Genomic DNA, 20,255 nt, shown 5'->3' on the forward strand with positions numbered 1-20,255 from the left:
CCTTTTGCTCCCCAACTTTGCCAACATTTAGTGATATCAGTGTTCTGAATTCTGCCTGTTTATAACATTGTTTTAATTTGCATTTATTTCCCTAGTGATGTATGATGAGGAGCACCTTTTCATAGGCTCGTCATGTGTTGATCTTCTTCAGTGAGGTGTCCGCTCAGGTCTTTGGCCATTTTTTAAAGGAGCAGTTTGTTTTCTTATTGCTGATTTTTAAGAGTTCTTTGCATATTATGGATAAAAGTCCCTTATCACATATGTATTTTGCAAACATTTTTTCCAGTGTGTGGCTTGTCTTCTTATTCTCCTGTCTTTTTACAGAGCAAAAGTTTTTAATTTTAATGAAGTCCAGCTTATCAATTATTTCTTGCATAAGCAGATTGTTTTGATTTTAGTTCTTTTAAAAAAATAATAAAGTGCAATATTCAATTGTTTTCTTCATGTGCTTGATGTTCGGAAACCATCATCATAATTAATTTTAGAAAATTTTCAGTGCTTGCTGGTGGTGGCTGTATCACTGCCTGGGAGAGGCGCAGGAATTGATGGCTGAGGTCTTTGAGCTGGGATGAACACTGCTCTTGGTGAAGGAAGGGAACCAAGCCAGAGCCATGGCCAGTACAAAGGTAGCAGCTGGACGGACCATTGCTGCTGCAGGATTTGCAGGATGTTATGTTTTGCAAACAATGAAACATGGAGCCTCAAGTGAAACAAGTTTTTCAATGTCTACCAAAATCTGCCTTCAGTGGTGGTTTACAGAAGTGGACTGGAACCCAAAATGACAAAACGAGAAGCAGCATTAATACTAAGCATACTATGGGGCGCCTGAATGGCTCAGTGGGTTAAAGCCTCTGCCTTCGGCTCAGGTCATGATCCCAGGGCCTGGGATCGAGCCCCACATCGGGCTCAATGCTTGGCAAGGAGCCTGCTTCCTCCTCTCTCTCTGCCTGCCTCTCTGCCTACTTGTGATCTGTCTGTCAAGTAAATAAATTTTTTTAAAAACTTAAAAAAAAAAATACTAGGCATACTACTGCCAATAAAGGAAAAAATAAGAGTTGCTCACTGATGAATTGTGTTTTTAAATCACCCAGACAAGGGAGAATCTCCTTACATAGCAGCCAAAATCAATAAAGCTAAAGATTTACTAGAAGGTCAAGCTAAAAAGTAAAATAAATATGTGATGAATTCTAAGTTTATTATTTATGTACATGAATGCCAGTTTTTTATAATAAAATGCCTCAAAGCTACAAATTAATAAAAAAAAAAAAGAACACTTTGATCATCCCTCAAAAAGCTATGTATGCATTGGCAGTCTCCTCCTACAATTCACGCCACAGCCCTAGGCAATCACTTATTTACTTAGTCTCTATGGCTTTGTCCACTCTGGACATTTGCATATATGGCCTTTTGTGACTGGTTTCTTTCACTTAATATAATGCTTTTCGTTATATGTAATGAAAATGCTTTTCTGTATTGAAACATGTTATTACTTTGTTCTTTTTTCTAAATAAATAATATTCACTGTATGTATCTATCACATTTTACTTATCCATTCACTAGTTGCTACGTATTTGGGTGGTTTCCACTATTTGGCTGTCAGGATCTGATTTTGACATATTAAGTCTCAGATGCCTACCAGACTTCTAAGAGCCCTGTATGTGCTGTAAATAAGTGATCAAATGAGTCCTGAATTCAAGGAAAAGGGTCTGAGCCAGAGAGACCAATTTAGAGACTGTCAGGATATACATACACACATACATACATACATACATGACACTAGAAGAGATAACTATAGTGGTAGCTACAAAGAGAGGAAAGGATTAAGATCAAGGAATGATCTGTAAGATACATCAATATTTAGAAGTTAGGGAAAAGAGGAAGAACAAGTAAAAGAGATAGCTTGGTGAGACAGAAAGGCAACCATGAGCATGTGGTATCCTGGAAGTCCAGTGAAGAAAATGTTTCAAAAGAGATGTGATCAGGGCACCTGGATGGCTTAGTCGGTTAAGCATCTGCCTTTGGCTCAAGTCCTGATCCCAGAGTCCTGGGATAGAGCCCTGTGTCAGGTTCCCTGCTCTGTAGGGAATCTCTTCTCCCTCTGCCCCTCACCCCACTCATGTTCTCTCTCACTCTCTCAAATAAATAAATAAAATCTTGGGGTGCCTGGGTGGCTCAGTGGGTTAAAGCCTCTGCCTTCGGCTCAGGTCAGGATCTCAGGGACCTGGGATCGAGCCCCGCATCAGGCTCTCTGCTCGGAGGGGAGCCTGCTTCCTCCTCTCCCTCTCTGCCTGCCTCTCTGCCTACTTGTGATCTGCCTCTCTCTCTCTCTCTCTCTGTCAAGTAAATAAATAAAAATAAATAAATAAATAAAATCTTAAAAATTAAGAAAAAAATAAAAAATAAAAGAGGAGTGATCGAGAGGCATGGGCAAAAAAGAAAATGAGTTGTAATCAACTATGTTCAATGCTGCTAAAAGGTCAAATTTTGGAGAAACAGAGTGGAGCTGAGAGGGAATACTTTTTTTTCCTAATCAACAAGTACCATTTCCAGAATATTCTATACTCTAAGAAAAGGAGCATACCCATTAATACCATGGTATAATTCAGAGGTTAAGAGCACAGCCTTTTAAGTCCAAAAAGATAAGAGGTCAAATATCAGCTCTACCTCTTACCTATTACTTAGCTTACTGTTACCTTAGCTGTAGATCCCTGAGCAAGTTACTTGATCTTTCTCTGTGTCTTAGTTTCCTCATCCACAAAATAGAGATACCTACCTGGAGATTCTAAGGATTAAATAAGAGAGTGCATGCAAAGTGCTCTGGCAGAGTTTTATACATACACACACAGGGTTATATACTTAGCCTACTACATATCTGTGTACACTGAATTATAAAACATAACCAAGAAGGATATACACCAAGCCCACATACAATAGCAGTTGCTGGAGATGTCAAACAAAAGGAATTCCACTTTCATCTTTCTTTTACTTTTTGATATTTATTTTTCAAGATTTTATTTATTTATTTGTCAAAGAGAGTGAGCACAAGCAGGGAAGCAGCAGGCAGAGGTAGAGGAAGAAGCAGGCTCCCCACTGAGCAAGGAGCCCGATGCGGGACTCGATCCTAGGTCCCTGAGATCACAACCCAAGCCAAAGGCAGCTGTTTAGCCAACTGAGCCACTCAGGCGTCCCTGTTTCTTTTACTTTCTAAAAAAGCATGAAAAACATTTATTCTTTGTGGAAGAAAATAGTCTGCTTAGGATTTTCTCTCTCCCTATCCCTCTGCCCCTCTCCTCATCCATGCACACTCACTCTCTCTCTCAAATAAATAATTCTTAAAAAAAAAAAAAATGGGCAAAAGACTTAACAGGCATATTTTCCAAGAAAATATACAAATAGCCAATAAACACATTAAAAAATGTTTAGTATCATTAGTCATTTGGGAAATAAATGAAAATCAAAACCACAATGGGATAACACTTCATACACACTGGGGTGACCACAAGTTTTTAAAAATGAAATATAGGGGCGCCTGGGTGGCTCAGTTGTTGGGCATCTGCCTTTGGCTCAGGTCATGATCCTGGGGTCCTGGGATCGAGTCCCATGTCAGGCTCCCTGTTCAGTGGAAAGGCTGCTTCTCCCTCTCCCACTCCCCCTGCTTATATTCCTTCTCGATATCCCTCTCTCCCTGTCAAATAAATAAATAAAATCTTAATAAATAAATAAATAAATAAAAATAAAAATGAAATACAGCAAGTGCTAGCAAGAAGGTGGATAAACAGGAATCCTCACACATTGCTGATAGGAATATAAAATGGGATAGCCACTATGGAGAACAGTCTGGCAGGTCTTCAAAATGCTAAAAAGAATTACCACATGCTGAGGACTACCACACCTAGGAATAGAGCCAAAAGAAATTGAAATCAGGGACTCAGATACCTTTACACCAGTATTACTACAGTATTATTCACAATAGCCAAAAAGTAGATACAACCCAAGTGTCCATCCACAGTGAATGGATTAACAAAATGTGGTACATCCATACAATGGAATATCACTGAACCGCAGAACAAAACGAAGTAATGGTACATGCTACAAAGTAGATGAGCCTTGAGAACGTTATACAAGTCACAAAAGGCCACATGCTATAGAATTCAACTTAGAACATTCAGTATGGGGAAATCCATAGAGATAGAAAGTAGATTAGTGGTTGCCTATGCCTCAGGCTTAGGGTAAGGGGGAAATGGGGAGTTACTGCTAACAGTTATGGAATTTCTCTTTGGGGTAAAAAAAACGTTCAAACACTGATTATGATGATAGTTGCACAACTCTGAATATTCTAAAACCCACTGAATTGTACACTTTAAAAGTTAATCTTTTTTAATTTTTAAAAAGATTTTTATTTATTTATTTTAGAGAAAGAGAGCAGAGCAGAGGGGCAGAGGGAGTGGTGGAGAAAATCTCAAGCAGACTCCGTGCTGAGTGCACAGAACCTAATGCAGGGCTTGATCTCGTGACCCCAAGATTATGACGGGAGCCAAAATCAAGAATTGAACACTTAACCAACTGAGCCACTCACGCACCTCTTTTTTTTTTTTTTTTTAAAGATTTTATTTATTTATTTGACAGAGAGAGATCACAAGTAGATGGAGAGGCAGGCAGAGAGAGAGAGAGAGGGAAGCAGGCTCCCTGCTGAGCAGAGAGCCCGATGCGGGCCTCGATCCCAGGACCCTGAGATCATGACCTGAGCCGAAGGCAGCGGCTTAACCCACTGAGCCACCCAGGCGCCCTCACGCACCTCTTTTTAAAGTTAATTTTAGGGGTGCCTCACTGGCTCTGTAGGTAGACCATGTGACTCCTTAATCTCAGGGTCCTGAGTTCAAGCCCCACATTGGGCACAGAACTTACTTAAAAAAAATTTTTTTTAAAGATTTTATTTATTTATTTGACAGAGACACAGCGAGAGAGGGAACACAACAGGGGGAGTGAGACAGGGAGCAGCAGGGTTCCCGCTAAGCAGGGACCCCAATGCGGGGCTCGATCCCAGGACCCTGGGTTCATGACTTGAGCCGAGAGCAGACACTTTATGACTAAGCCACCCAGGGGTCCCCCCCAAATTTCTTAATTAAAAAATTAAAAAATAAATAAATAGGGGCACCTGGCTGGTTCAGCTGGTAGAGCATGTGACTCTTGATCTCAGGGTTCTAAATTCAAGACCCAAAACAGGTATATAGATTACTTAAAAATAAAATCTTAGGGGCACCTGGGTGGCTCAGCATCTGACTTTGGCTTGGGTCATGATCCTAGGGTCCTGGGATTGAGCTCCCACAGAGCAAGGAGCCTGCCTCTCCCTACTCTTCTCCCTGCTTGTGCATGCTCTCTTTTCTCTCTCTCTCTCTCTGCGTGTCAAATGAATAAATAAAATCTTAAAAAAGAAAGGAAAAGAAAGAAAGAAACCAACCTACTATAAACTCTACCCTGAAATAAGCCAAACTGTCCTTCAGGGAGACCTGTCATCACCCTGCATTATACTGCCCTCCTTTCCCAATTGCTTTTTCCCCAAATTACACTTTAAGGTCGTGCCATCCACCTGTGGTAAGGGGCATTGTGGGAACAGAGCTTGTCACCGTGTAGACAATAAATAAGATGCACAGGGTGCTGTTGTTAAACAGTCACCTTCAAGGAGGACCCAGGGGAGGAACATCTCTGCTCCCTCTATCATGGACACATGTGACTTCCTGAGAAGCTTGTGTTTGTTACCTTTTAGACTTGGTGAATTTTTTAGCTGATTAGTTTCTATCTTTCAGTAGACTCCCTGAAAGCTCGGGGCTTAATCTCAAAGAAGTAATCTGGCCATCACAGCTTTTATCTTATATACAATTCTTTTTACTGCTCCATCTTGGTATCCTATCTTTACATTTTCTTTGTCTCATTTTTCTTACTTATTATTTTTTTTTTTTAAGAGAGAGAGAGAGCACATGGGAGCACAGGCAGACAGAATGTCAGGCAGAGGCAGAGGGAGAAGCAGGCTCCCTGCCATGCAAGGAGCCCAATGTGGGACTCGATCCCAGGATCCTGGGATCATGACCTGAGCCGAAGGCAGCTGCTTAACCAACTGAGCCACCCAGGCGTCCCTTCTTACTTATTTTGTATGTAATTTATCTTGCTATATTGAACACACCTTTGTAAACCACTCTATATCCTTTCTGGAACAAATTAACATTTTTGAAACTAATCACAGCACAGATTCCCGAGGGACTCCATGATTTCCATATGCAAATGTGCTAGAATTTGCACCCACATATGTCTGGCTCTCCTAGCCCATAATACCCCTTGAACTGCAAGTCACCCCTGCTGACTAACCCATATCCCCCAGTGCTGACCTCAAAGTAACAGTACACCACAAACTCAAGAACGTTACTGTGAAACCTTGCCAATCTCAAAAGCTGGTAAGCGTCTAGAGGACACACTACTTAGGCAGCATCTTCAATCTGAGACCACGCACACTACCTTAAGTAAAGTAACAACTGTCTCCTGTCACTGCCATGTCTGCAGTCCCAACTGAAGATTTAGAGAGTTGAGTCTCTAAGCCAAAGCCATTGCCTCTCATCTCTCCAGTTCAGCAGTATCTTACACATCCAAACCAAGCACACACAAAAATAAGTCCACGAAATCTCAAATACAAATTTTATTTAAGTCAGCCAACTACACACACTCTGGCCTCAGAGAGCCTAGCCTTGCCATGAGAGAAGACACATCGTCCTCTATTCCAAAGCCTTTTACAGCTTTGTTCTATTGCTTAGTTGGTAAGAAGCTTGGTTTCTCTTACTGCTCCAAAATCATCTCTGAGGCAAGATTCTCAATCTTACCCAACTTTAAGGCAAACTATACCCATCTCTCCCCACAATGCCCAATTAGTTCCTAATTCTTGAACAAATAAGGTTCATAACCCCCTTCTTAGAAGACCCCATTTCCCTTCTCTACCTTTTCTTCAAGATACTCAGGGTTTCCATTCTATTCTCTGCTCCTGTCTCTGTGTCCCATCCTGCTCCTCAAATTCACCGAGTTTTAAATTTTTGTGATTCTTTGTTTAGCTGATCCTGCTAGCTAAAACATACCATTTCCTATTTAACATACTAGTATTCATAAAATCTCTTGGTTTAATAAATAAAAATTTATCTAAAAGTATTTTTTACATAGCCTTTGTATAGAATTTCTACTATAATACAAATCACTGGGAACAAGGAGCTGGAATCCAAGATGATAATAATATTCACACCCTTGCAATCTAGAAGAAAACATCCGTATCTTTAGTCTAAGCCAGAGTTTCTCAGCCATGGCACTACCAATAACTCTTTTTTGTGGGGGCTGCTGTCCAATCTGTTACAGGACGTTTAGCACCCCTGGCCTCTATACCCACTAGACACCCATAGCAACTCCCCAGCTGTGACAATCAAAACTGTCTCCAGACACTGCCAAGGATCTTCTCAGAGGCAAAATCACCCCACCTGAGAATCAATGGTATAGACCTTTCTTCTGAGTTTACTACTATTAGAGCTACTGGAGTCTGGAGCACATTTGACAATCAAAAAGTATTTGTTACCTGGGACGCCTGGGTGGCTCAGTTGGTTAAGCAGCTGCCTTCGGCTCAGGTCATGATCCCAGCGTCCTGGGATCGAGTCCCACGTCAGGTTCCTTGCTCATCAGGGAGCCTACTTCTCCCTCTGCCTCTGCCTGCCATTCTGTCTGCCTGTGCTTGCTCTCTCTCCCTCTCTCTCTCTGACAAATAAATAAATAAAATCTTTAAAAAAAAAAAAAAAAAAGTATTTGTTACCTAACCAGCTTGCGAACCCAACAGATAATCTGGACATCTCTACCTCAGTATCTTCACTCGGCAGCATCTCAAACTCAGTACAGCCCAAACCAAACTCCCTTGCATTCTATAATTTACAGTATTTACTAAGTAATCTATGCCAGAAACAGATTACACTGAACTCTTCGCTCTTCCTCATAACCTAGGCCTAACATGTCAACAGGTCCTAGTACACCTTCTCCATCTACTTTTAAAGTTTTGGGTGTGTGTGTGTGTGTGTTTTAGGAAAACTGTGTACACCCAGTGTGGTGCTTGAACTCATAACCCAGAGATCCAGCAGCATGCTTTCCTAACTGAGCCAGCCAGGAGTCCCCATCTCCTTTTAAACACTGCAATCATTTGTCACTGCCTTACTTTAAATTCCCATGTCACCTGCCCTACTGCTTCTATGACATTTTTGCCCATTCCAAACCATGGTCCACGAACGCTGCCAGAATGATATTTCTAAAATCTACTATCACAGTCCTCCTTAAAAATTTCTCAAGAGCATTCCTCTATCTATGGCAGTGTTTCCAAAACTTTATGCAGATACCATCTTTATGATTTTTGTCATATTCCTACCACATACAACAGTGTATCCCCATAATAGTTTTCTTTGAATCTACTTTTCTTTTTAGTTAGCTACATTTTTTTAAGATTTTATTTGTTTGAGAGAGAGAGCGCACACAAGTGGGGGATGGGGAAAAGGAAGAGGCAGAAGCAGACACACCCCCCCCCCGCAAGCCCCAACATGGGGCCTGATCCCAGGACCCTGAGATCACAACCCAAGCTGAAAGGCAGATGCTTAACCCACTGAGCCACCCAGGCACCCCAAGTAGGTACATTTTAAACAATATCCCAAAGTCACAGTATGATTTGTTTTTCCCTAAAATATAAAAGCATTTCAGTGTCTCTCTATATACTACCTGAAAGATAAAAATCGAAGTTTATCAGTCTAGTCTTCCATGATTTGGCCTCTCCCTGCCTTCCCAGCACCACCTCCAGCCATACCAAACTACTTCAAGTTCCCTGAGTCAGCCATGTTCTTTCAAATTAAGCTGTACCATTGCATATGGTATTTGTTCTGCTAGCAAATTCTTTCCTTCCTGTTTTGTCTACCCGAACACACTCTTATCCTCTCACTGCTCCTTCTTGCTGAAACTGTCCCAGTTCCAGTTAGATGCTCTTTGAATACGTTCCCCAATATCCTGAAGAGCCCTCTATTATAGCACCTAACATACCACGCAACAATCATTTGTTTACCTCTCTATCTCCTTTACTATATTGAGAGCCCCTCATAGGGAAATATCGGATTCTATCTCTAGCACCCACAGGGAACAGTACTTGACACAAGGAGACATCTGAAAAATGTCTGTTGTAGAATAGTATACAATGAGATTCAACAAACCTTAACTGTTTGTCTATCACATACAAGACAGTGTTCTAAGACTACGGAGAACACAAAAATAAATATGATCCTAGCCTTCCAGAAGCTTGTAATCTAATGGTGGATACAGACATATTTGCTATCATATCATACAACAGAGAAGGGTAAAATGGAGCAATAAGATAAATGGAGCTATGGAACAAAGGTCAGTATAGGAAAAAAAAAAAGTGGGAAATTTTTTTTTCCTTTTTTTTTTAAAGTAGGCTCCAAGCCTAGCATGGAGCCCAACCTGGAGCTTGAACTCACCACACTGAGATCAAGACCTGAGCTGAGATCAAGAGTTGGATGTTTAGGGGCGCCTGGGTGGCTCAGTAGGTTAAAGCCTCTGCCTTCAGCTCAGGTCATGATCCCAGAGTCCTGGGATAGAGCCCCATGTCAGGCTCTCTGCTCTGTGGGGAGTCTGCTTCCTCCTCTCTCTCGGCCTGCCTCTCTGCCTACTTGTGATCACTGTATGTCAAATAAATAAAATATTAAAAAAAAAAAAAGAGTCGGATGTGTAACCAACTGAGCCACCTAGATGCCCCAAAAGTGGAAAATTTTAATAGCAAATAATGCAGGTATATACTCCATTGAGTCACTGTGGCAAAACCCACATAAACCTCAAGACCTGCACTGCATTTGTTCTGCCTTACAAAAGTATTGTGTAAATGACAGAATGGACATGAAGGTACTCTGAAAACTGTAAGCAGCTAAGTACATTCTAATCATTGCTAATAATTCTGACTGGGGAACCCAGGAGCCCTGCATGGAGAAAGTGGCATCTGAGGCATAAGTCTAAAGGGACATTGAGGGTACTGTATAGAGAAAACAGAAATGGTAGTTACAGATGTAAATCCTGGACCCAGACTACCTAGGTTTGAATCCCAGCTTCTTCACTTACTAGCTGTATAACTATAGAAAGATACTTATAATCTGTCTGTGCTTCAGTTACTTATCTATAAAATGGGGCAAATATTAGTACCCAACTCATAGAGTATTAAATGATTCACAATTTGTGTTATGTAAGTATTAAAAAAAAACCTAGTTGATAGAAACAGACTGAGCAGAAACAAACAGAGAGAAAAGCACAGGGCGTGTTGTCAGAAGGGAACAGTCCAAAGTACTTAGAATGGAAGGTAAAAAGAAAAGTGATGAGTGGAAAAGACGCCTAGAAAAGCAAGCTATTTGTCATCCTTCAAAAAAAAAACAGCTATTAACTTTAATCAGACAGAGTCTGCACAAGAAGCTTTCCAACTTAAATCATTGGTTAGGTGCACAACCTCAGGCAGATCATACACTCAATGAAGCTCACTATACCCTCAATAAAGTAAGAAGGGCACGGAACTAGAAGAACTCTCTCTTAGCTCTGAAATTCTAGAAAGGGACTAGGGAGTTGTTAGAGATGTGCACCTTCCAACAGAACACCTACAGCCACATGTAACTGCTGAGCCCCTGAAATATGGCTAGTCCAAACTGGGATGTGTCATAAATGTAAAATATACACATTTCACACAGTACCCAAAAAAGGGCAAAATATTACATTAATAATTTTATATTGATACAAGTTGCAATTGAGTTAAATAAAATATTACTAAATTAATTTCAACTGTTCCTTTCTATTTTTTTAAAATGTGGCCATTGAAGGCTCATGTTTCTGAGCCCTTTATTTCTACCAGACAGCACTGTTGTAGACTATTTCGTAAGACATAGAGGAATGTGATTCTGTTGCCTGGAAGACAAACAAAATGCAAGGTATTATCAGAAAGGGTCCTGAAAACACTAACAACACTCTTTTAGCCTTTCAATGCCACAGTATGTCCCTTACTGTCACATTGTCTTCAGTTTTCCCTAGGGTACCTAAAAAAGATACAACAAAAAAAACAAACAATCTGGGTAAACAGAATGATCAATGCAACAAGCACTAAGGTGAGTGACTAGACTAAAGGATTCCAAGTCTGGAAGGATAAAGACTACCATGTATGATGAGGATCTATAAAATCAGAGTCTGGAATGAGGAGGTACAAAAGGCCATTCACTAAATCTCAGGAAAAAAGCAAAGGAGAATTTTTTGAAGCTTTATGGAGGCATTTCAAGCAAGGTGCAACTTTGCTGTGCAAGTAGCCTTATATGAAGAACCCAGAAATGGCTCAGACTAAACATAAAAGTGAGTTCCAAAAAGACTACATAAACTATTAATTCATAAAAGTGGTTATTATGGAACTGCACAATTCCTTGTGCAATTTTTTTACCTATATGTCACCTTTAAGAACTGTCCAAGAGATTGAACAATCCCCAAGTTATAGAACGCTTCCCCCACCGAAATTCTTAAGTATTCAATACACCTGCCTTTTATCATTCATTCTTCCACCTGGCCAGATATGGAATTTCTATCTCCTATGATCCTCTCTAAAATCTTTATTGTGGATGAGAACCACTTGAGCTCATTTTTAAGAAAGGTTATGTTTTGGCCCACTCACTTTCATATATTTCATCTTTATTCCTACCAAACATTTATGCAGATTCAATCCAGTACTAATGATTTGACCACTTCCAATTCAGATATAGAGAAATCAAAATTAGATGTAGAACACCCTATGCACTCATTTTACTTAGTACCTCCAACTTCTACTCAAATTAAAAACACAGGTGAATTGCTATCTACCAGAACAAATCTTTTCCATAATGACCATTAAGTGGCTCCAATGAATTTTCTTCCTCTGATCTTTTATTTTGGCTCTAAAGCTTCAGAAAAGGTGCTCCTGGAATACTTTCTTGGCTTGTCTAATTTTAGTTTCTATTTTATGCCAAGAAGTAGAAACAAAATTAAATTTCTTTAAAAATACACCAGACATGAAGAGCACAACTAAATTCATCTGATAAAACCATTTCCAAGACAAAGAAAAGCCTCTACTTATAGAGGAAAAATCAGAATTGCCTTTTTCCCACTACCTGTCCAGAAGACTAAAAAAAAAAAAAATTAAAAAAGTTTATTAAGAAACAGATAGGGACGCCTGGGTGGCTCAGTTGGTTAAGCAGCTGCCTTCGGCTCAGGTCATGATCCCAGCGTCCTGGGATCGAGTCCCACATCGGGCTCCTTGTTTGGCGGGGAGCCTGCTTCTCCCTCTGCCTGCCATTCTGTCTGCCTGTGCTCGCTCGCTCTCCTCTCTCTCTGAAAAATAAATAAAATCTTAAAAAAAAAAAAAGAAAGAAACAGATACAGGTGGGGGGCGCCTGGGTGGCTCAGTGGGTTAAAGCCTCTGCCTTCGGCTCGGGTCATGATCCCAGGGTCCTGGGATTGAGTCCCTCATTGGGCTTTCTGCTCAGCAGGGAGCCTGCTTCCCTCTCTCTCTGCCTGCCTCTCTGCCTACTTGTGATCTCTGTCTGTCAAATAAATAAACAAAACTTTAAAAAAAGAAAGAAAGTGGGGCGCCTGGGTGGCTCAGTGGGTTAAGCCGCTGCCTTCGGCTCAGGTCATAATCTCAGAGTCCTGGGATGGAGCCCCGCATCGGGCTCTCTGCTCAGCGGGGAGCCTGCTTCCTCCTCTCTCTGCCTGCCTCTCTGCCTGCTTGTGATCTCTCTCTGTCAAATAAATAAAATAAAATCTTTAAAAAAAAAAAAAAGAAAAGAAAGAAAGAAAGAAACAAACAAACAAACAGATACAGGGGCGCCTGGGTGGCTCAGTGGGTTAAAGCCTCTGCCTTCAGCTCATGATCTAGAGTCCTGGGATCAAGCCCCACATCCAGCTCTCTGCTCAGCAGGGAGCCTGCTTCCCTTACCCTGCTCTGCCTGCCTCTCTACTTGTGATCTCTGTCTGTCAAATAAATAAATAAACTATTTTAAAAAGAAAAGAAACAGATATATAGGGGCACTTGGGTGGCTCAGTTGATTGGGCATCTGCCTTAGGCTCAGGTCATGATCCCAGAGTCCTGGGATCTAGCCCCACAACAGGTTCCCTACTTAATGGGGAGCCTGCTTCTCCCTCTCCCACTCCCCCTGCTTGTGTTCCCTCTCTCACTGTCTCTCTCTGTCAAATAAATAAATGAAATCTTTGGGGGAAAAAAAAAAACAAACCAGATATCTAACAATGGAATACTATGCAGCCATCAAAAACCAAATGTTGCCATTTGCAACAATGGGGATGAACTAGAGGGTATTATGCTAAGCAAAATTTTAAGTCAATCAGAGAAAGACAATTATCGTATGATCTCTCTGATAAGAAGAATTTGAGAGGCAGGGTGGGGGATCATGGGGGGCAGGAAGGGAAAAAATGAAACTAGATGGCACTGGGGAGGGAGACAAACAGGGTTGGGAGGGTGGAACAGGGCGGCTGGCTTATGGACACTGGGGAGGGTATGTGCTATGGTGAGTGCTGTGAATTATGTAAGACTGATGATTCACAGACCTGTACCCCTGAAGCAAATAATATATGTTAATAAAAATAAATAAATACTTATTTAGGGAGGAAAAAAAGAAACAGATATACACTACATACAGCCCAACAGTGTTGCAAAGGGAAATGAAATGGTTTAATACCTCTATTTCCTTAAGGTGGGAAGAAAATCCAATGTTTATCAAAACAAACTAAGAGGTCTAAAGAAAATCCAATCCAACTGATTATCTTCCAAATCATACAGCCAATCTCAAGTTAATATCAAAACACACTATAATAATAAGCAACATTTTATTCATTAACACAAAGCTCAAGACAGCTTTACTTGTGCTAAAAAACAAAGTTCCACATCAAATCACTGATATGAGAAAATCAACTTGATCTATTGAACAATGCCACCAAAAGACATCTGGTTAGTTTTCCATGAATTAGGTCCCAATGTTGGCTGTATCAGTGCATATAAACAGAAGGAAGCCACAAAACTAATGTCAGAAGGACTCAGATGGGCATAAATAAAAGCTACACTGCTAGTATTGGCTTTGTCCTCATTTTAATCAAAGTATCTTATTAAAAAGGAGAAAATGTGCAAGAATGACTCCCCCATCATACAGCACATATAATTAACATCTAAGTACAATTAAGTTACATCCATAAGAGCTGGTGTGACCTTAGACATTTTGCATACTTGTTGACTGATGTTAAATATCAACTTCCTGTACGAACAGAGCAAAAGGAAAAAAAAAACAAAAACAAAAACAGTAATCCCTTCCTTGAAAAAGAATTTACAAAAATAAATTGCTTTACATCCACAGACTAAAGGGAAAAAAATATCAACGGTTCACCCACTTACCACACAGTAAATCAAAGTTAACTGAACAAGTAAAACAGGCACTAGCACTGACGGCTGAACACTGTCAGACACCTAAACGTTGTGCATGAAAACACTTCTCAGAAAAGCAACATGCTAAAAACTTACATTCCTTCTCTCTTACATTCATTCCTTTACCCCCACATACTAGGCAATAGGAAGGAACAACTCATCTCCTTTGGGAAACCAAGAAAGGAAATCTTCAGTTAAGAAGGACTTATGAGGGGTGCATGGGTGGCTCAGTTGGTTAAGCGACGGCCTTCGGCTCAGGTCATGATCCTAGAGTCCCTGCTTGGCGGGGAGTCTGATTATCCCTCTGACCCTTCCCCCTCGTGCTTTCTCTTCCATTCTCTCTCAAATAAAATAAATAATATCTTTAAAAAATAAAAGAAGAAGGGATTACGAGGAAACAATTTAAGAGGCATAAAGTTTTTGTATTGAGGGCCTACTATTTTATCCACTGAAATTAGCTCAACAACGCACTGGAAAATGGGTTCCTATCTGAATTAACAGAACTAAACCAACACTCGCAACAAGCGACTGGGACGAGGGGTACGGAAAGAGGGACGACCTGACGTCCTCTGACATCCCTACCAGACCTCTCTGGCCCACCGTCTTCCCCTTCCGCAGGGACCTAAACACAGCCGGGCCGCGTTCCGGGAGCTGGCGGCATCTCCTGTCAGACGCCGGCCACCCCGCGCGCTCCTGTCACCACCTCTGGGGGATGACCCCACTCCGAGGGCACTGTCCGCCGGGCCTCGGTCGGCCTCCGGGAGACCCGGGTCGGGGTGAGCGGAGAGGAGTCCTCCACTCAAAGCTGTCAGGGCTTAGAGCCTGGGGTAGCCCGAAGGCCAGGAGGGGCAACCCTGGGACAGAGGCCGCGACATCCCACGGGATCCCCACGGAGAGAACCGGGACAGCATTCGGGGGACGCGGGCTCCCCCCGCTCTCCGCGTGACGCCAGGTCGAACCGGGTCGCTTCGCCCCGCGTTAGGCCCACCGCCAGGACCGGACGGGGCGGGATGCTGGCGGGGGTCCCGCGGAGAGAGGAAGGGCGGGCCGGCGGGAGCCCCACTGCCGGAAGGGGCGAGCCCCGCAAGCAGCGCTCCCGCCCCGGCCGGGCTCACCTTCAGGTCGTTCTCCGGTAAGTACTTGCACAGCCGCGCTATCTCCACATACTTGTCCAAGTCTAGGGGCGCCATTTTAGAATTAACAAGCCCCGACGGCGTCGGCGGCAGCAGCGGCGGCTCTAGTAGCGGCGGCGGCGGCAGCGGCGGAGGCCGAAGCCGGAACTCTTCCTACGTCACGTCCGGCCCGTGAGAGGCGTCTGCGCAGCGGCGTAAAATTTGCTCCGATTCTCCCCGCTGACTCCGCACGCTCCACGCTCTCTCCAGCGGAACCAGGCTGCGGGTCCCTGGAGGCACCCGGGGTCCAGACAGTGAATCCTGCTGGGACCCGTAGTTTTCTGCCGCGGGGAGTACTGGGATTTGTAGTTTGAAGTTGTGGCCAGTTAGCCCCACTTTTTCTCCCCTTCCCTTCCTTTATACTTTAACTTCAATGGGCCCACCGAGGCTTTTCTGAAAAAAAAAAAGATGACCCTAGCCATTCCTTAGTTTCTCACTTCGACTCGTTTAAGCATCCTCTCACCAGAACTTCTTCAGTTAAAAATTGGGTAAGCCTGGGCGTAGTTAACCTATTTGTACCTTTGAAAGTCCTTGTGAAAACCTTGCCTAAGCCTGTAACAGAGACATCAGGATACCAGTCTTGCAGCCCTGGAGGGGAGGGAAACACTCATTACGGGTTTCTTAGGCTAAATGCTATATAAATGCTGTTTTTCCGTTTAATCCTCATAACAATTAATAGGAAAGCAAGGTTCAGAGAGGTTAAGTAACTTGACCCATAACTCACAGGGACTAGGCAAGGGAACAGAGACCCGAACATAGGTCTACCTGGTTTAAATATGCTTCGGTATGAGTCTCATGAGCGCAGGGAGTCTTTTGTTCTACCGTCAATGAAGAAAAACAAAAACAACCGAACAACAGGGGAAAAAAAAAAAAAAAAACACGAAAAACAGGACCTGGCACTAAGTATAACTTCAACAGTAGTTCATTTAGCAGCTATTTATTGAACACCAATTATATGCCAGGTACAGCTGTAGGCACTTAGGATATTTAGAAAGCAAAATAAACAAAGATCTCTATCCACAATCTGTAACTACATTCTAGAAGAGGAGGCAGAACATAAAATAATAACTGTATAGCATATTAGGAAGTGATAAGTGCTAGAGAGAAGGAAGAAAGACCACAGTGTAAGGGAGATGGCGTGGTGCATTTCTAAGAACCAATAAAGAGGTAGGGGAGTTAGCCATTCAGATGCTTGAGGGCAATCAGAGGAAGAAGCTAACACTAGACGCCAGGAGAGGGAAGCATATCTAGATGGAATATTGAAAATGGCAAGATTAGTGCGGTTGAAGCAAGAGGAGAAGGGATGAGAGAAAAGAACGTTTTTACTTTTAATCTAATGGGGAGTTACTGCAGGGTTTTGAGCAGAGGAGTAACATGGAAAACTCATTTTAAAAGGATCTCTCTGACTGTATTAGGACGGCTGCAGATGAGAGACCAGTTACGAGACTTGAATAATCCAGTAGTAGCAAGTGCTCAAAAATATTTGTTCAAATGGCCCTGGCCTGAATCCTCTTACTTTAAAGTGTATTTTGTCGGGGTAGGGGGAGTTGGGGGGCGTTGGCTGGCTCAGTCAGTGGAACATGCGACTCTTGATCTCAGGGTTGTGAGTTCAAGCCCCATATTGGGTGTGGAGATTACTTTAAAATAAAATCCTGGGGCGCCTGGGTGGCTCAGTGGGTTAAGCCGCTGCCTTCGGCTCAGGTCATGATCTCAGAGTCCTGGGATCCAGCCCCGCATCGGGCTCTCTGCTCAGCAGGGAGCCTGCTTCCTCCTCTCTCTCTGCCTGCCTCTCTGCCTGCTTGTGATCTCTCTGTCAAATAAATAAATAAAATCTTTAAAAAATAATAATAATAAAATAAAATAAAATCCTTAAATAATAAATAATAAACGAATAATATAGAAATAAATGATAGTAAATAATAAATAATGAACAAATAATAAATGAATAATAAATAAATAAAATATTTAAAATCTCAATCTCACGACCCTGAGATCACAACCGTGGCAGAAATCAAGAGTCAGACTCCCAGCTGACTGAGCCACCCAGGCATCTCCAAAATTACTTTTTTTTTTTAATTTTATTTGAAGATTTTTAAATTTTTTTTAAAGATTTTTATTTATTTATTTGACAGAGAGAGAGAGACCAAGGAGGGGGAGTTGCAGAGGAAGAGGGAGAAGCAGGCTCCCCACCGAGTAGGGAGCCTGATGTGGAGCTTGATCCCAAGATCCTGAGATCATGACCTGACTTGAAGGCAGACACCCAATTGACCGAGCCACCCAGATTTTATTTTAAATTTTATTTATTTATTTGACAGAAAGAGAGAGACAGCAAGAGAGGGAACACAAGCAGAAGGACTGAGAGAGGGAAAAGCAGGCTTCCCTCTGAGCAGGGAGCCAATGCAGGGCTCCATCCCAGGACCCTGGGATCATGACCTGAACCAAAGGAAGATGCTTAATGACTGAGCCACCCAGGCGCCCCTGATGATTTTATTTTTAAGTCATCTCTACACCCGCCATTGGGCTTGAACCCAACCCAAAGATCGAGAGTCAAATGCTCTATAGACTGAGCCATTCAGGTACCCCTAAAATTAATTTTTTAAAGTTTGCTGCATAATTAATGACATCCACAGCACATATTTCTTCATTTATTCAACAAATATTTATATAGCACTTACAACATGAATGAGACAGATATGATCCTTGCCCTCATGGAGCTTACAGTCTGACAAAGACAAACAGAATAAATATAAATGAGCAAATCCTAATTGCAAAGTGTGATTTGTGCCTAAAAGGGAAAGAAGGTACTGTAAGAAAAATGGAGTGGAAGGGGCGCCTGGGTGGCTCAGCGGGTTAAGCTGCTGCCTTCGGCTCAGGTCATGATCTCAGGGTCCTAGGATCGAGCCCCGCATCAGGCTCTCTGCTCAGCGGGGAACCTGCTTCCTCCTCCCTCTCTGCCTGCTTGTGATCTCTCTCTGTCAAATAAATAAATAAATAATCTTAAAAAAAAATGGAGTGGAAGAGGCCTACTTTAGGTTGGCAATATAGTAGAGGTAAAGTGTGCAAACTGTATTACCAGCTGGCCAGAGTTCAAGTCCAGGCTCTATTACTCATAGTGTGACTTTGGCAAAGTTATTTATCCTTTCTGTACTCTAGTTTTCTCGGCTTCTATATGGAGATAATAACTGTCATCATATTGTATGCAGAAGATAAGAATAACACCTTATAGGCTTGTACTAAAGGTTTAATAGAGTTAGTGCTATATAGAAAGGGCTTAATGATATTATGTACAGAGTGAGTGCAACGTGAATGTTAGCTCTTAGTATTATGTGGATAGGAAAGGCCTTTCTGAAGAGGTAACATTTAAGATTTTAGGAGGAAAAAAGTGTAAGGATGACATGTTCAGAATTTCTTGGAGAAAATTCCAAATGAGGAAAAGATGCTATTGTTTTTGACTTTTTAAAATTATTAATACAGTCCTCTTTAGAAAGCTGGCAATTCACTTTTTAGCTTTGAACCTCAGTAAGTGGAAATTAATCCTACTTAAGATACCTTCTCAGAACTGGGAAGGAAGGCAAGTAAGGAGATGGACATGACTGTTCTTTACAAATTATAATATGGTTGAAAGAGAGATGACATCAGCATCATTGCTTTCCTTGCTGATAAGTCAGTGAACAGGTAGCTAATGAAAGTGGATGGTATCACAGGTGGCAGTTCTCACATTACCAAATCATCTGGTAAACTCCCCCCTGTAGCCCCACCCCATTCAGTAAACCTCACTCTTGATATACACAGCAGAGAGAAATAAGGGAAGCATCCTTCAGAGTGTTGGGTGACCTCTTAGAAGAGGTGATAGACACATTGGTCATTTATTTTGGAAACTGTGCATAAATTGCTGACTGGAATGTATTCTTAGTTTTCCTTTGGCAAAGGAGGAAATCTAGGCTCCTGGTTCTGCCATTTATGTAGGCTAATCAGTTTAAATTCTCTGGGCCTCCATTTCCATTTTAAAAACAGATCTCAAAAGTTCCTTCCAGCAATTTCTGAATGTCATTTCTAGTATAAAGCATAGGTCTCACAAAGAAAAGTGGTCACTACTTTGCCCACAAACCTTTTCCAGTTTTTCTTATGTGCAACCCCAGTTTGGCACCCTGAAATGGAGCTAGCCAAAAGACACAGGATGCAACAGAGCATTCTGCAGCTCTGAGCAAAAATCTCCATCTAGACGTGCATGAACATGTGGCAGAGCCAATCTAGTCCTAGTTTTCTTTCCTTTAGGAGAGCAGAATTACTGAATTACTATTTTTTTTTAAGATTTTATTTATTTGAGAGAGAGGGACAAAGATAACAAGAGGGAGCACAAGTGGGGAGAAGAAGGAGAAGCAGGTTCCCTGCTGAGAAGGGAGCCTGACACAATGGTCCATCCCAGGACCCAGGGATCATGTCCTGAGCCGAAGACAGATGCTTAACTGACTGAGCTACCCAGTTGCCCCCAGAATTACTGGATATTCCTAAAATCCTCTGTGGCAGACAGCAATGGA

General features: G+C 42.0%; 1 protein-coding gene and 1 pseudogene across 1 annotated transcript in view; one reads left to right on the plus strand and one right to left on the minus strand.

Annotated features, from left to right (window-relative positions):
- The window catches only part of PPP6C (protein phosphatase 6 catalytic subunit), a 42,843-nt gene extending 26,984 nt beyond the window's left edge, over window positions 1-15,859 (minus strand). Inside the window, exon 1 of the mRNA XM_047699358.1 lies at window positions 15,661-15,859. Coding sequence (XP_047555314.1) covers window positions 15,661-15,735 — 75 coding nt within the window. The 5' untranslated portion in view covers window positions 15,736-15,859. The remainder of the gene's footprint in view (window positions 1-15,660) is intronic.
- LOC125083232 (mitochondrial import inner membrane translocase subunit TIM14-like) lies at window positions 550-1,241 on the plus strand (annotated as a pseudogene).
- Window positions 15,860-20,255: the final 4,396 nt, after the last annotated feature.

Source organism: Lutra lutra, chromosome 13 (assembly GCF_902655055.1).
Source record: "Lutra lutra chromosome 13, mLutLut1.2, whole genome shotgun sequence".
Taxonomy (NCBI): domain Eukaryota; kingdom Metazoa; phylum Chordata; class Mammalia; order Carnivora; family Mustelidae; genus Lutra; species Lutra lutra.